The 17,019-nt window shown below is 58.1% G+C and overlaps 1 protein-coding gene across 2 annotated transcripts in view; it reads right to left on the bottom strand.

Moving 5' to 3' along the window:
* Nucleotides 1–9,792: 9,792 nt before the first annotated feature.
* Nucleotides 9,793–17,019, bottom strand: part of NHEJ1 (non-homologous end joining factor 1) — a 143,868-nt gene continuing 136,641 nt past the window's right edge. The window contains exons 6-8 of one of the 2 annotated variants that reach the window (XM_038420915.2): nt 14,183–14,300; nt 13,770–13,906; nt 9,793–10,515 (exon numbers count right to left, since the gene is read on the bottom strand). In XM_038420915.2, coding sequence (XP_038276843.1) covers nt 10,435–10,515; nt 13,770–13,906; nt 14,183–14,300 — 336 coding nt within the window. In that variant the 3' untranslated portion in view covers nt 9,793–10,434. The remainder of the gene's footprint in view (nt 10,516–13,769; nt 13,907–14,182; nt 14,301–17,019) is intronic. The other variant, XM_038420914.2, reaches the window with a different exon arrangement.

Below are 17,019 nucleotides of genomic sequence, written 5' to 3'. Positions count from 1 at the left end.
CCCTGAGCCCGTCATAGCGGGCGCCCCCCACCCGGGAGCCCTGCAGCCCAAGCAGGGCCCCCCACTCCTCGGCTCTATTTGCTCGGGGCTGCAGGTGTGCGGGATTCCTGGAGCAGAGCAGGCGAAGATTCCTCTTCCCCCTGCATCAGGGCTGATACCAGATGCCCCAGCGCGCCCTGGGAGGGGGGGATCAAACAGAGCAGGGAGGCAGCTGGTTGAAATTTAACCACAATATTCTCGGTCTCTATTGTTCGGAGGGAGGCCCGATATTTCCACAACAGGATTATGGGATCTGATTAACTCGCTGAGACAACAATGCGGGGCTGGGATGGGCTTCCCCTTCCAGCTGCCAATAGGGGAAAGTAAACACAACACCCTGATTTCACTACCCAGGCCAGGGGCCGGCCAAGCCCCCTCCAGCCCCCTCGGCTCTGCACCAGGGAGGGCGCTGTGCCCCTCTCCCCACAGCCAGCCTCATCTTCCCAGGTAGGCCAACTCCTTTGGGCAGCCTCCGCCCAGTGCCATAGCCCTTCCCGGGGTGCTCTGGCTAGGCCAGGCGAGAGGCAGAGGCCGGGGTGGGTCCCAGAGAGGCAGAGCCCAGGCCAGGCTAGTTCCCAGGAGTGGCCTGCCATGCCGAGATGGGTGCCACACCGGCCCTGGGGGCACCATGCTGCAGGGGAGCAACCAGTGGGGTTCATTCTGGGGACCTCAAACATGCGGGTGCAGCCAGAAGCACCCACTGAGGTGGGATGCCCAGCTTGAGAGCCCTGGGACTGAATTTCCAGAGGTGCTGGCACCGCCAGCTCCCAAGGCTACTCTATCCCCCGCCCCGGCACCCGTCCCCTCGGGGAAGCAGGACTAGGGCCACCAGCTGCACACCGAGAATCAGCAGCCACTTATTAACCAACACGCCATGGCCTCCATGAGCCCTGCCAGCCAAGCACCTAATGCTGCTCTCCCCCCCCCCAATGCCACACAGGAAAGTGCCAGGTGAGCAGCCCCCAACTCCGCAGTTAGCCCCCTGCATCTCCCTGGCAGGGACCCCTCAGGGATGGGCTCCCGGGGGCTTGGCACAGAGGGGAGGGCTTGGGAGGCATTTTCTAGGCCATGAAGGGGCAAGGCAGGGGCCTCATCCCACCCCACCTGCCTCTCTGGGGCTTTGCCATCCCATGGCAGGGCAATGTGGGGAGTGTGGGGCTGGGCTGGGGACCGAGCACTTGCCAGGAACAGGAGACTGGTCTAGATCAGTCCCTCGGCTGGCCTGGCCTGGCCACTCCTAGGGACAGGCCTTCTGCAGCATCCACCGTTAACTCTCCCCTCCAGCCCAGAGACGCCTTCTCCAGCTGGTGGGTAACCCACTCCCAGGACCTGCGTATGAGAAACGCACCCGCCAGCACACGGCACCACGACGCCCACGTACGCCCCCCAACCCCGGTCACAGCACCACCACACCCATATACATCCCCCAACCCCGCTCACGGTGCCACCACACCCATGTACATCCCCCAACCTTGCTCACGGTGCCACAACACCCACGTATGCCCCCCCGCCCTGCTCACAGCACCATGATGCCCATGTACACCCCCCAACGCCGCTCACGGCACCACCACACCCATGTACATCCCCCAACCCCGCTCACGGTGCCACGACGCCCACGTACGCCCCCGGCTCCACTCATGGTGCCATGATGTCCATGTACACCCCCCAACGCTGCTCATGGCACCACACCTATGTACACCCCCCAACCCCACTCACAATGCCCACATACACCCCCAACCCCACTCACGGCACCTCGACACCCACGTACACCCCCCAACCCCACTCACGGCACCACAAAGCCCACATACTCCCCCCAGCCCAGTACAAACACCCACATATGTCCCCCAACCCCACTCATGGAACCACAAAGCCCACATACTCCCCCCAGCCCAGCTCACGGCACCACAATGCCCAGGTATGCCCCACCACCCCCAGGCAGCATAAAGCCCACCAATGCCCCCCTCACAGTGCCATGACATCCACGTACGTCCCCCCAACACCCAGCAGCACCACAACACCCACATAAGTCCCTCCCCCACACACTCATGACTCTGTGTCACTTGGTCGCGGAGCTGTTTCCCTCCCACAACTACCACTGGGGTTGCTGCAGAGAAGAGGAGCCCTGGAGGCCTCTGCCGGACCCATGGGCATCCGATGCCACAAAGCATCAGCCTTGAGTCCGGGTGAGTGCTGCCGCTCACCCCCTACCGATGGGCTCTCCAAACCGTCTGGATCACTAACAAGCAACCAGCAAGTGAGTACAGACCCCTGCCTCGCTGGGCCCCTCAACCCCCCCACAGCCCATCAATATCTCCTGGAGCACCCCACACCATCAGAACTGTGGAGGAGGGGGCTTGTAGCTAGGTGTGATGAAGCGGGACTGTTCTTAATGTTTCCTCTGAATATTGTGGGGGTCCGAGGGGCTTGGGCTGGGACTGAGACCATGTGGGGGGTCCAAGGGGCCCTGATCTTAGTCAGAGGGTCTGTACAGTGCCCAGCATAACGGGGCCCTGACCTCAGTCGGGGGCTGGGCAGTGCCCGGCGTGACAGGGCTCTGATCTCGGTTGGGGGCTGGGCAGCGCTTGGAACAACGGGGCCCTGATCTCAGTCAGGGGCTGGGCAGCACCTGGCATGACGGAGCCCTGACCTTGGTCGGGGGCGGGGCAGCATCCGGCAGAATGGGGCCCTGATCTCGGTTGGGGGCTGGGCAGCACCCGATGCAACGGGTCCCTGATCTTGGTTGGGATCTGGACAGTGCCTGGCACAATGGGGCCCCCATAACCCATACTGTTAATACCCATAACAGCAAGGCTGCTCCAGGGCTGGGCAGGGGCAGGTGCAGAGGAACAAACCTCACCTCACAATCACAAATGAAGACAGCAGGAATGCCAGGGGACAGCTCAAAGGGCAGGGAACCCCAGAGCATACGGGAAAAGCCCTCACGTGTGTCACCTCCTGCCAGGGCCCTGGCCTTGAGCTCTGGAGCAGGGCAGGCTCCGCAGGGCAGGTCCTGCTCTGCTCTCAGCCCCAGCACTAGGGCGTCCGGGTCGGAGTATGCACCGGATAGGGATGCATGCACTGGATGCATCACACTTGTTAATAACCAAGGCCTAATGAAGCCCCCTACCCTTGGAGGAAGTGAGCCCCCTCCCACTGGGGGCTAGGGGGAATCCCTAGCCCATGGGGCTGGAGGCTAGGGATACCCCCTCCTGCTCTGGATCCACCCCTGTGCTCTGTGGGAAGGGTAGAAGCATGCAAAGCGCTGCACAAAACGAGCCCACCCCCTCAAAGTGTGGGGGCATAGATGGCACTTTGGGGACAGGCAGACCCTGCTGTCACCCACAGGGCAGGAGGGAGCAAGGTTCTCTGCCGGGGGGCAGGGGATGTCCCCCAAAGAGCCAGGGCTGTTCTCCTAACCACTGGTGGGCCAGTGAGGTGGGAGCCAGAACTCCTGGGTCTATTCCCTCCGCTGACTTGCTGGGTGACTTTGGGCAAGCGCTGCCTCTTTCCGTGCCTCCGTTTCCCCTCTGTACAAGGCTGGTGCTGAGCCCAGGGAAGGTGCTTCTTGAGATCATCACATTATTTATAGCATGACCCTCCCCAGTTAGTACTTGGGCACCTGGCACTGGGCAGAGCAGGAAACCTTCCAGGGTTGAACCAGGCCCGCCGGGGGGCTGACGGAGCCGCGTGGCCCCAGACCTTGCAGAGTGGGAACAGGACTAGCCCTCTCGGGCACAGAGCAGAGAGGACCCAGCAGCTTGCCAGCTAAGCCAGGGAGGGAGCTGCAGTCTAGGTGGTGCTATTTCCTTAGTTTTGTACCAGGCCAGCTCGGGATTTTCCTCTCCCAGCTCAGCTGGGGTTCCCCCCCCCCCTTTTCTAAAAATACTTGAAAGCAACTGAAAGGTCCCTTTAATCGAGGCCACAGAGCCGTTGTTAAGGCCACGGGCCGTGCCCTGCATAACGGCTTCATTAAACTCTGCGGAAACTAATATTTATGGACTCAAATGATGGAGGCTGAGCTTTAACGTGCACTGGGAGCCTGAACTGAGCCGGGTCCTGGGAGAGCAGGGGGCTGCGGGTCGGGAGTGAGGGGCACTGGCAGAGCTGGGGGGCAAGCTCAAGTCTCTGGTGTGTTTTGGGGGCCTTTCACTGTTTGAAGCCCACCCCCCAGCACGGGCTGGGCAGTCCAGCGCTGCCAATGCCCCCAAATGCACAGAGCAAGGTGCCCCTGGCCCGCTGTGAAGGCTCTCATGTCTGCCAGACGGCACAGACCCAACATTGGCCCTCCTCCAGCCCAGCAATTAATTCTGCCCCCTGCAGCCCCACCTCTACTCCTGCAGCTGCATGGGCTCTGTACCCTCCTCCCCCCTCGCCAGGACAAGGAATGGGGGGAAGCAGAACCACCCATTGCTCACAGGAGAGGGACGAGGAGCCGCCCTGAGCTGCTCTCTAGAGCCCCTCCCCTCCCTAAAATTTCCCCTGGGTCCTGGAGAAGGGGTGGAGCAAAGAGCAGCAACTCCAATTGGCTGCCCTTCCCCAGAGGAAGGGGAAGTGGGGAGAGTGGCCAATCAGAGGGGTCTCCCCCCAGGCAGGGTTGATATCCATGAAATCCCAGCCCTGGCCAAACTCCTGTCTTGCACTGGCTGCCCTGTGAACGCGTCCCAGGGAGTGGCCAGTGGTCAGCTCCCCCGCACCCCCAGGCCTGGATCCACTTCCCACCATCCCACATGGGAATAAGCAGCACATTCATTGGAAATCCAGGCACCAAGTGGCAAGGACCCGGGGAGACACCCTGCATGGCCCCCACCCCAGCTATCCATGGGGTCACTCTGCTGTGCTCCAGGGAGGCCTGCAGGGCCCCCGGCACTGATTTGCACTGAACATCCCACCTCTGTGGTCACAGGAATACCTTCCGAACAGGAGACAAGCCCAGAGGGACACATGAACTCTCCCTGTCCCCAATGATCAGGTTTACACTGGAGCCTAATGATGACACTTTAAACATCTATTTTTAAGAAAGGTAAAAAAAGCGATCCGGGTAACTACAGGCCTGTTAGTTTGACATCTGTAGTATGCAAGGTCTTGGAAAAAATTTTGAAGGAGAAAGTAGTTAAGGACATTGAGGTCAATGGTAATTGGGACAAAATACAACATGGCTTTACAAAAGGTAGATCATGTCAAACCAACCTGATCTCCTTCTTTGAGAAGGTAACAGATTTTTTAGACAAAGGGAACGCAGTGGATCTAATTTACCTCGATTTCAGTAAGGCGTTTGATATGGTTCCACATGGAGATTAGCTAAATTGGAAAAGATGGGGGTCAATATGAAAACTGAAAGGTGGATAAGGAACTGGTTAAAGGGGAGACTACAGTGGGTTACACTGAAAGGTGAACTGTCAGACTGGAAGGAGGTTACTAGTGGAGTTCCTCAGGGATCAGTTTTGGGACCAATCTTATTTAATCTTTTTATTACTGACCTTGGCACAAAAAGCGGGAATGTGCTAATAAAGTTTGCGGATAACACAAAGCTGGGAGGTATTGCCAATACAGAGGACCGGGATATCATACAGGAGGATCTGGATGACCTTGTAAACTGGAGTAATAGTAATAGGATGAAATTAATAGGGAAAAGTGCAAGGTCATGAATTTAGGGATTAATAAGAATTTTTGTTATAAACTGGGGACACATCAATTAGAAGTAACGGAAGAGGAGAAGGACCTCGGAGTATTGGTTGATCACAGGATGACTATGAGCCGCCAATGTGATATGGCCATGAAAAAAGCTAATGTGGTTTTGGGATGCATCAGGAGAGGCATTTCCAGTAGGGATAAGGAGGTTTTAGTACCATTATACAAGGCACTGGTGAGACCTCACCTAGAATACTGTGTGCAGTTCTGGTCTCCCATGTTTAAGAAGGATGAATTCAAACTGGAACAGGTACAGAGAGGGGCTACTAGGATGATCCGAGGAATGGAAAACTTGTCTTATGAAAGGAGACTCAATGAGCTTGGCTTGTTTAGCCTAACTAAAAGAAGGCTGAGAGGAGATATGATTGCTCTCTAGAAATATATTAGAGGGATAAAAACCATGGAGGGAGAAGAATTATTTAAGCTCAGTACCAATGTGGACACAAGAATAAATGGATATAAACTGGCCATCAGGAAGTTTAGACTTGAAATTTAGATGAAGGTTTCTAACCATCAGAGGAGTGAAGTTCTGGAACAGCCTTCCAAGGGGAAGCAGTGGGGGCAAAAGACATATCTAGCTTCAAGACAAAGCTTGATAAGTTTATGGAGGAGATATGATAGGATAGCCTAATTTTGGCAATTAATTGATCTTCGACTACTAGCGGTAGTGGTCGAATGGTGCTCAGTTGGCCTGTGATGGGATGTTAGACGGGCTGGGATCTGAGTTACCACAGAGAATTTTTTCCTGGGTGTCTGGCTGGTGAGTCTTGCCCACATCAGGGTTTAGCTGATCGCCATATTTGGGGTCGGGAAGGAATTTTCCGCCAGGGGAGATTGGAAGAGGCCCTGGAGGTTTTTCACCTTCCTCTGTAGCATGGGGCACGGGTCACTTGAGGGAGGCTTCTCTGCACCTTGAAGTCTTTAAACCACGATTTGAGGACTTCAATAGCTCAGACATAAGTTAGGGGTTTGTTACAGGAGTGGGTGGGTGAGATTCCGTAGGCTGCATTGTGCAGGTCAGACTAGACGATCATGATGGTCCCTTCTGATCTTAAAGTCTATGATCAGCAGCATTAACGATTTCACAGCTGACCTTTCCTGCAGAAGCACTAAACTAAGAAACTGGCTGATCCTGGCTGAATGATGAGAGTTGGAACTGAAGAATTCAACTTCTCTCAGTTTTTAAGTCCCCTCTGCCCCAAAGTGGGAGGGGAAAGGGCTGTACTCTCCCTCTCCCCGCCAGGCCAAAAGCCTCTTCCTCATTCAGGAAAAGCCGTTACACAGCAAGTGGGCACAGAATGGGGATATGGGTGTGCTAGGCTCAGGCTTCTAAAGAGGGCAAAACTGCTACCCACCTGCTGCCCCCATCCCACGGCAGCTGAGACAGGCACTTCTGTGACAAGGAAGCAAGAGTTAGAGACTATGGGAGAGGGGAAGCCTGGGCTAGCAGGGGGCTACAGGTCAGGATTGAGGGGCACCAGCAGAGCTGGGGGGAGGAGCCCAGGGTTGGGCTAGCAGGGGGCTGCAGGTCAAGAGTAAGGGGCACCGGCAGAGCTGGGGGGTGGGGTGAGCCCAGGGCTGGGCTAGCTGAGGGCTGCAGGTCAGGAGTGAGGGGCGCCAGCAGAGCTGGGGGGAGGAGCCCAGGGCTGGGCTAGCAGGAGGCTGTGGGGTCACGAGTGAGGGACACTGGCAGAGCTATAGAGTCTGGACTCAGGACATCCTATCGTCCCAGCAAGCTCTGCTCCTGCTCCACCTTCCAGAACACATAGGCAGTGGGTGCTGTACACTGACCCATAAGTGCTCAGCTTCCTAAGGAACAATGTGGGGAAGGGGGAGCAGCCAACCACCCGCCCAGCTCCAAGAGCTGCACTTTCACAGACCCCCAGGGGGGAACATGACCTCCATCCCCACAGGTAACGAGTGCATCTGTGCTCAGATCTCCCGCATCAGCCTAACTGCCCTGAAAGCTTCCCCTGCCCTGGGTAAGAGGAATAGACACCCCCCCCCCCGACCCTCACACCTCCAGCTGGCCTAGGCACAGGGTGGGGAGGAGATGACCTCCTGGATAGGCGAGGAGCAGGACAGGCTGCAGCAGCCAGTCTGTGGGGAGCGCAGAGCCCCTGGGTCCAACAGGTTCTGGCTGAACAGCTGGGGCCACGATCCTGCTCTCCAGCCCGGCCTCATGGCAAGGAGGGGCAGGATTCCTGGCTTTGGTGCCCTGCTGGGGCCTGGGTGCTCGCCCCCCAGGCAGGGAGGTTGTGCAGAGAACCCTGCTGGCTCAGGAGCAGGGGGCTCCTAAGGGAAGGTGCCCCCAGAGGCTCAGTGCCCAGGATGCATGCGACTGAGGCTGGGTCCCCCCATCCCAGACATGAGGAGTTGGCCCAGGGGAAGGTCTAGTGTGGGGAGGAAGGGGTGGGGCAGCACCCCCTGCCTGCAGATCCAAAGGTGCTATGCAGCAGCGCCCCCTAGTGCTGGGGACACAGTCTCCTCCATTATTGTCCCGGGGCTGTTATTGGGGCATCACTGTCAGCCCAGGACGACTTGGGGAACGCACTCCAGTGTCCTCCTGCCAGCCCTGCCCCTTGCTGTGTGCCCCCTTTGCCATGCACCCCCCACATACTGTGCAACCCCTCATCACATCTCCCATTCCACCATGCAGCCCGCTGACCCTGCCGTATGCCCCCATACCCCCTGACCCTGCCATGCCCCTGGGGGCCACCTTTCGACTGCAATCAGCATTGGCAGATCAAGCAGAAGGTGGGTGCTAGTGTGCTGTGGTGGGGGCTGTAGCTGGGGTGGGGGCTGCCCGCAGCTTCTCCTTCCCGCCCTGCAATCTCCACGCTTGAAGAGGAAATATAAAAGGCAGCTTGCTCCGGGCTCAGCGAAGGCCATTCATTCCTTTCCACAAACACTAGCGCTCTCCCTCCGCGCGATGTTTTCGTTTCCCCCTCGACAACGACAATGCATGCGAGAAACATTGGCTGCAGCCAGCCCAGCCCAGAGCAGCCCCACCTGGGACTCAGCTCTGCCGCAGAGACCATCCCCCTCCGCCCACCCTCTGGGCCCAGGGGACTGGCAGTGCCCTGCCCAGCTGTCCTGCCAAGGAAGAGGCACTGCTGGCCCCAGCCTGATCTCCATGGGGCATCCTGGGACCCACAGCATGGCTTGTGGGCATGGGTAGGGGGCTCAGGATCCTAGTGCCGGCCCCACCCTGTGAAGCCAGGGAGTGAGCTGAGGATGAAGAAGGGAGCCAGCGAAACGCTGCCAGACAGAGGGAAGTGATGGGTGGGTGGACGGATAGCCAGCATGGCACTGCTGCAGAGTGGGGGGAGGTGGAGCCGGGGGGAGAGACAGGCTGCACGCACAAGCTGGTTCTGAGGGCCGCTCCATGCCCGATGGAGGCTCTACGCGCCCTGCAGTCAGGGTAGCATGGCATGGAGACAAGCCGCCCTCGAGGCCCTGTACGGGTTAAGTAACCTGCCAGACCAAGCAATGGATTAACCCTTCCTTAAACATCAGTTAGCCCTTCCAAAGCGGTTTCTAAGCACCCCATCCTAGGCTGTGCGCCCATCGGGCAGGGCTGGCTCACTGCTGCTGACTGGGTCGAGGTTTTTATGGGGTTCTGGCCACTCCCAGCAAAGAAGAAATCAAAGACTTCCCTGTCTCAGGATGGGGCTGGTTGGCACCCAGGCCCTCTGCCCAGTTCTGCAACCAGCCTGGATGGCACCACTGGACGTGAAGCCCAAGGCCTCTTATCTCAGGGGTTGGCACCTGCCAGCCCCAGCCCAGTTCTTCAGAGAAGAACTGCAACCCCCGGAGCACCTGCCAGGTGCCATCGGCCCCCCATGGAGATGATGCTGGAGCAGGGCACGCTGGGAGCTGTAGTCCAGTGCCTCCAGCTGAACGATGAGGGAGGCTGCAATTGGCTTGGTTTCAGATGTTGCCCTTGGCCTCCTGGCTGGCGGCTAATGTGGCTCCTGGCTGGGCAGAACCTCTCTGAACTCTCTGGGAGAACTGGTCTCGGCCAGCTGACACGGGAGGCGAGGGGACCAGCTGCCAAGGAAGAGACTGCGAAGGTGACAGGCTGGAGAGAATGGCCAGGGCTTCCATGTGCCCCCGCTCCTCTGGGGTACTTGGCAAGACCAAATGGGAGGAGCCAGAGCTGGCCCCATCCCCAGCCAGACACAGCGTCCTCAGGCAGAGAGGGGCCTTTATTGCAAAAAATAAAGGGTGGAGCCACCCGTCCAAAGAACAGGAACCTGTCCCCTCCCCCCATTCAGCTCATCCACGTTCTCAGCCCTGCGGAGCACAGGGAGGGGCAGTCCCACAGCTGGGGGGAGGGAGGGGAGAAGGGCTGGGCAGGAAATCCAGGCCGGTGTGGGGCTAGGAGATGCACAGGGGTGAGAAGCAGAGGAGACGCCTGCCACACCGGCTCTGCCAGTGGAGAGGCCTGGCCACAGCACCAGACTTCCCAGCATCTAGTGCCCACAGGTGAAGTGAGAAGGGGCCAAACAAACTTCCTTCAGCAGGATCTGCCATGTGGGGAGAGGGCCCCACGCGCTGCCTGGAGCGGGAGCCCTGATTGGCCCTTCTAGATGCTGCATCAGGGATTCAAGGCTCTGCGCTGGTGTCCTGGAGCTGCTGTGGTGAGCAACGAGTGCCTGGGGCCAGACCCCTCCCCACAGTAAGCGGGAGGGGCAGTGGGTGTCAGCCGAACAGCCCCTTTGCCTTCTTCCTCTTGGCCTTGGACACGGGCAGCCGGGTTCTCTGGGCCGGAGAGGAGGGAGTCTGGAACCAAAGGAACCTCTGTCAAACCAACGGGGATGCTCCCACAGGCCGGGTCTGTGCATGAGGCTGTGTGCGTGTGTGTGCATGTCCATGGGTGCTGGAACTAGGGGCGCGGGGGGCTGCCGCACTCCCTGGCTTGAAGCGGTTTCCATCATATACAGCATTGGCAGTTTGGTTCAATAGATCCCCACTGTATAATGTGTTACAGCAGCCCAGGTCTTGTCTGTCTGGGTGTGCATCTGTGTGTGTCTGTGTGCGGAGCCACATCTCTGGGCATCCGTGTGTGTGCATATGTCCATGTGTGTGCATGCATACACAGAACAGGGGCACTATAAACCAGCCAGAGTTTCTCTAGCCCCTGCGTCCCAGAGCACTTCCCAGCCCGTAGCTCCCAGCATGTTCCCAGCTGGGATGGGCACAGCAGCGCCACCCTGCAGGTCAGGGCAGGTGGACAAGGCCCCTTGTTTCCAATTAAAAGTACAGGTTTGATGGAAAAACGCTGCCCAGCCCAGTCACCACCCCAGAGACAGTGAGGGGGCCCCCAGCCCCAGTGCTCCCACCCCCCCGGGCTCCCAGCCCCAGCTCTCCCCTGCCCCTGCTTCCAGAGCTCCTGCACCTCCCACTGGCTCCCAGCTGTGTGCAAACAACACACAGGAAAGCTGTGAGTGACAGACGCCTCCTCCCTGGGGCCTGGCCCTGCCCTGCTGGGATGCACCCTGCCGCCAACTCTCGCCTGCACAGCACTCTCTCCTTGCTGGAGCCCAGCGCCCTCACACAAGAAGCTCCGGCCCCAGTTTCCAGCCTTGCCCAAAGGAAAACCTTTCTGAGTGGCTGCCTGCCCGGCTGCCCCGCCTCCTGGGGAACAGCAGCCAGTCAGAGGTGCTGTAGGAGGCAAGCAGAGTTCTCGCCCCACCCTGCAGGGGCCAGAGGAGCTTTTGGGTAGGGGAGGAGGGAGAGGGAGCAGCCAACACCATTCTCACAGAAGGGGAGTAGGGAGCAGAGCCCTGCACCGGGACTGGGATCCCACAGGACCCGCTCCCATCATATTGGGAGCGGGTGAAATGTGCTTTGTTGCAGGTGGGATTGGGTGAGCAAAAAACCAGACTGTGGGAATTTGCAGGAAATCACTAAATCTCTCATCAGTTTACCAGGAGTAGCCTATTCAGGACATGGCTAATTATTTTGTTTTAACTTCTCTTTCCTACACCTGTGTATTTCCCTGGCTCCAGATCCGGTGCGGTACACCAGCTCAAGTCAGGGCCGAGAATCACAGTCACAGGGTTTGTTGTGTGTTGTTCTGGGACGCCACATACGCGCAGACGGTCACTGTTGTATCAGCTGGCTGTCAGTGCTGTGAGCAGTTTTTCTGTTCAATGGTTTTCAAAAAGCAGTAATAATCCTGACACAGAAATAACTTGACTGGGATGTTTCAAAGTTCTAAAAACAGTGCTTAAGTGGATTAAAAATTTCCAGGTTTTTTTTAAACAACTTACTTTTTATAATCATTAAAAAAACCTGCACCTTTTAAGGCAAAATTTTGGGGCAATTTGTTTTGATATTCCGTGTGATAGACACACAACAATAGTTTGTCATAAATAGAATTTCAGCAATCCTCTAAAGCAAGTTTTTCCTTTTTTAAAATGAAGGTTTTAATACTTACATTTAAGGGAGAGATAGACAGAGACTTGATGTCTATTATAACAGGAGTTGAAGGATTATTTACATGTTTTAAGCAAGATTTGTTTAATCCTTTTAGTGGTAAAAATTGTGTCTGAATTCCATTTATAATATATTAACCAGCTGTGGTGGGGTTTTTTAGTAGCGGGGGGAATCTGTCTCTCTTGCGGGATCTAAGGTTTTTATGGGTGGGAGCGGGATAAAAATGCAAGAAACATGTGGGTGTGAGTGGGTATTGCAGGGCGGGAGCAGGACTAAAAAATAGTCCCAGACAGAGCTCTAGTAGGGAGAACAGAGCCCAGCAGGCCCCCTCCTGTGGGCCGTGGGTCAGTCTGCTCCCCCTCCCCTCCCCGGTCAAAGGGTCAGTCTGCTCTCCGCTCCCTCCCCTCCCATGAGCCATGGGTCAGTTTGCTCTCTGCTCCCCTCCCCTGTCAATGGGTCAGACTGCTCCCCCCTCTCCTTCTGTGAGCCATGGATCAGTCTGCTCCCCCCTCCCCTCTCCTGTCAATGGGTCAGTCTGCTCCCCCCTCCCCTCTCCTGTCAATGGGTCAGTCTGCTCCCCCCTCCCCTCCTGTGAGCCCTGGGTCAGTCTGCTCCCCCCCCCCCCGTCAATAGAAAAGGAGGACTTGTGGCACCTTAGATACTAACAAATTATTTGAGCATAAGCTTTCGTGAGCTACAGCTCACTTCATCGGATGCATTAGCTCACGAAAGCTTATGCTCAAATAAATTTGTTAGTCTCTAAGGTGCCACAAGTCCTCCTTTTCTTTTTGCGAATACAGACTAACACGGCTGCTACTCTGTCCCCTGTCAATGGGTCAGTCTGCTCCCCCTCCCCTCCTCTGTCAATGGGTCAGTCTGCTCTTCACTCCCTCCCCTCCTGTGAGCCATGGGTCACTCTGCTCCCCGCTCCCCCGTGTCTCTAACACCTGCGGGCAGTTCCAGAGGGGAACCCCACTGCAGAGCATCCCGGCTGGAGCAAGGGGAAGACGCCCCCCTGGAGCTGCAGGAGTGGGCTGGGTGGCACAGGACTGAGGAGCTGGAGGCTCTGCACCACCCCGCAGCTGGGCCAGGGTCACCTCGCTCTGTCCACTGCGGAGCTGGTAGCTCTGTAACTGCCCCACACACCGGGGGAGTTCACAATCCAAAGTTGGGGGGGGTGTTTGGACTGGACATGTCCCATTAGGAACTTGGCTGAGACCCACCTGGTCACCACACAGCGACTGGATGGGAACCAGCTTTGATCAAATAGGGCCAGAAAGGCTCCATGTACACAGTCCTCTGAGCCAGCCCGTCCCCACCCTGGGGCTGGATCAGAGCCCTAGAGGGAAAAGGCCCTGGATCCCATAACCAATCCTATGAGCCAGCCAGTCTGCACAAGATTGGCTTGTGTCAGAGACTGAGGAGGGAACAGAGGGCTCCGGAGCAGAACCCAGTCACTGCGGGCACTTGGAGGAACTTCTGTGGGGTGGAGGCTGCTCAGCACAGCTTGTCTCTCCCTCCAGGCCCAGCCATTCCCCAGTCAGGTCTCTCACACCAGCCTTCCAGGAGGCTGCTGGTTTGGGAGCTGCACTTACCGCTGTGGCTCCCAGGCTCTGGGGCAGGTCAGAGGGTGGCTCAACCCTTTCCTGCTGAGAGCCCAGCGTGACCAATGAGTCCATGGCCTCCCCAGCCAGCTGGGGAGACGAGGCGAGCTCTGGGGTCTCGGCATCCCCTGTTCCAAAGAGATAAGACAGGAGTCAGATACGCGTGAGGGAGCAGAGAGGCCAACAGGTAGGGGAGAAGGATGTCGGTCACCCACTGACTCTGGGGAGCAAAGCAATATGGACACCCCTAGCTATAGGGACCAGACCCTCCCTGCCTGCCAGGCCAGAAGCTCCAGGACCATTGGGATGGGGTGATGCCCAGTGCCCCCCACACCCCTTATAGGAGGGGACCCTTGGAACTAGCTGCACTGGACACATTTCCATCTCCCCTCCCCCCCACGCACCTGAGCGGCGCCGCTTCTGTGCTGTCCTCGCCTCCTGCCTGGCCACGGCCGTGTAGAGATGCTGCAGGGTGCTTGTGAATGCCTGGCCGTCCCCTGCACCACACAGCTGGGGCAGACTCTGAAAGGGACAAGAGGCACCGTCAATCCCCCTCTGTGCCGTGCCAGCACCGGGTGCCCAGCCCGACGACGCTGCGAGTGAAAACTGTGCTCGGGTTAATTAGTGGGGACAGCAATAGCCACCTGGGGACTTCACTGATCCCAGGCCCTCGGCTCCATCTCATCTGAAATACCCCCAGCATGTTACATTGCCACTACCTGGCAGGAGAGCGCCCCCTACTGACCCCACCTGACACCCTGCAGCACAGCGCCCCCTAGTGCCATGCTAGGGCCAGCACTGTCTGCTAGGGAAGAGCACCCCCTAGTGACTTCACTCCACTCCCTGCCCTAGTGCCATGCTAGGGCAGTGGGGCCAGCACTGACTGCAAGGGGGGAGAGAAAGCCCCGCCCCATAGCACCTACGTACTGCTTGGCAGTCTGCCATCCCAGTGCCTTGGGCAATATGATGGAGGTTCAATATATAACACAACTCTGGTGCCCCCCAAGAGGGGGTCTCATCCTTCTTCTGGGAGTGCAGGGGGTTTAACTGGAACATGTTCTCAGCATTGGGGAGCTCACTGCCTGCACCCCCAGCACATCACCCCATCTGCCCAGCACATTCCTGAGCTGGGACCCATCTGAGCACTGGCCCCACCCCCACAAATGCAAAGTTATCTGGGCCAGCCTGCTAGCGACTAAGTGGGCTCCTGGCTTTGCATTCTGCCCCTCAGTGGAGCAGGGTTCACTGCATTTCAGAGGCCCCTGGCCAACTACAACTGTGGGCAGCCTCTGCCCCACCCAGTGCCTCATACTGTCCCCCTCAATCTAGTGGCCCAGAAATAGGCCCCACATTACCGCCCAATTACTGTAGGGCTGTGGGAACATAGAGATCAGAGATGGCAAGTCCGGCTCCTGTCCTGTGTGGCCCCCATCCCTTTTCCTGTGGCATTCCCTCTCCAGAGCCCAGCACCACTGACATCCCCACAAACCAGGGGTGCTCCCACAGCCGATGGGGACTGGGACAGATCATATGGGTTGGTCCCAGCCCAGCACGGGCTTCTGAGATGCCCGACCCTCTGTCCAGAGGCTAGCAGGCAGCCAGTGCCAATGCCAGCACACTAGGCTCACAGCATAATCTGCTAGCTTCAGTCTCCCAGTGTCTCAGACTGCATGGTGAGTGGCTCTGGCTTGCTGGGGGCCTGGATCCGTGTCACTGTTCTTGATGTTACAACAACACCATCTGGTATCAGGAGCCACGCTGCCAGGCCTGAGAGATTGTCCCTGCCCCAAGGACCTTGCAGTCTAAACTGAGATGGGCGAGGAGGCAGGATTACTAGCCAAGGCCACACTGGGAGTCTCTGGCAGAGTCAGACACTGAACCTGGGTTTCCTGCATCACCGGCCAGCACCTTCACCATAAGGCCAGCCTGGCCCTGTGGGAGATGTGGTGGCGCCCTGCTTGCCGGGTGCAGATGAAAAACGTGGAGCTTCCTTAGTTCAGGGGCACTGCACCTTGACCCAGGGCCAGCAGGCACTGCTGAGTGGAAGAGGTAGCTGGGCACCCATCTCCAGACTCCCTGGGACTCTGCTGGACTGGCAGCTTCCTCTTACACCCTGATGCTTGGTGCCAACCTGGGCCCTACCAGAGCAATGGGTGCATGGGCCTACAGGCCTGCACTCAGCGCCCAGCAGGGTAGCTCTGGACCTGGCCTTGCAGAGCTCCTCCCGCAAGGGCTGAGCAGCTGGCAGGACAAGCCTGCTCCAGCACTTGGCAGAGCCCTGCTCCTCCCCAGCTGTGCACACACGCACCTGCTCCAGCCTGTGGGCTGGGGTCCCATTCAGCAGAGGATTCCAGAGGCCGTGCCTGGGGCTCTGCGAGCTGAGAGTCATTCATGAAATGCTGCTGATAAGATCTAATGGGAAGGGCTGTGGCTTCCCCTGCAAGAGCGACTGAGGCTCTGAATCAGGCAGCAGCCTGTGCGATAAGGGGCGTGTGAGGCCTGGGCCAGGCCTGAGTTTCAGCCAGGCAGGGGTGAGCAGAAACGGGACCCCAACCTCTAGCAGGACACCCTCATCCCTTCCCTGCTCTGACTGAGGCAGAGGGAGGAGGCTGGGATTCCTGCACCACAATGCAAAGCTGTGCCCACCAGCAGCCCCAGGGCAGCATTGGCATGGGGGGGCAGAGACAGGGTGAGGCAGCAGAGAGCCCTTCTGCATAACTCCAGAGCCCACTCCAACCCAGGGCCTCTCAGCGCTGCTCCTGCCACATGGCCCAGGCCACTCCCAGTCCTGGGCACCCCCCACAGGCACTGCCCACAGAACAGGGAATGGGTCAGCACTCCGATATCCGAGTGCCCAGTGGAAATGGAGTTCATGGCCAGCACTGGGGGTGACATGCCATTCCAGGACACGACCATCACCTGCCTTGGGAAGGCCGGTACCCCATCCCCCACACCTCCAAGGGCATCGGAGTAGCTAGCAGCTGGTACCTGCACAGCGAGACAAGCCCCCTGCCCTTTCCACTTGGTCACACGGGCTGCTACAATGTTCCCCAGTGCAAGTGCCATGCTGCACTCCAGAGCCAGCAGTCACTGAAAGCACCCATCTCTGCTGGGCCCACTTTCTCTCCCATCCCTTCTCTGGCACCAACAGCGCCCCTCATTTGTTTGCCAGACAGGGTCCCTTTCCTGGGTAAATATGCCCAGGTGCCCCTGGGGACTCAGCAGGGCCCTTGTGAGGAGG

The sequence above is a fragment of the Dermochelys coriacea genome, chromosome 11 (genome assembly GCF_009764565.3).
Source record: "Dermochelys coriacea isolate rDerCor1 chromosome 11, rDerCor1.pri.v4, whole genome shotgun sequence".
NCBI lineage: Eukaryota > Metazoa > Chordata > Testudines > Dermochelyidae > Dermochelys > Dermochelys coriacea.
Note: the sequence above shows the minus strand (reverse complement) of the source record. Positions and strands in the feature narration are given on the sequence as shown.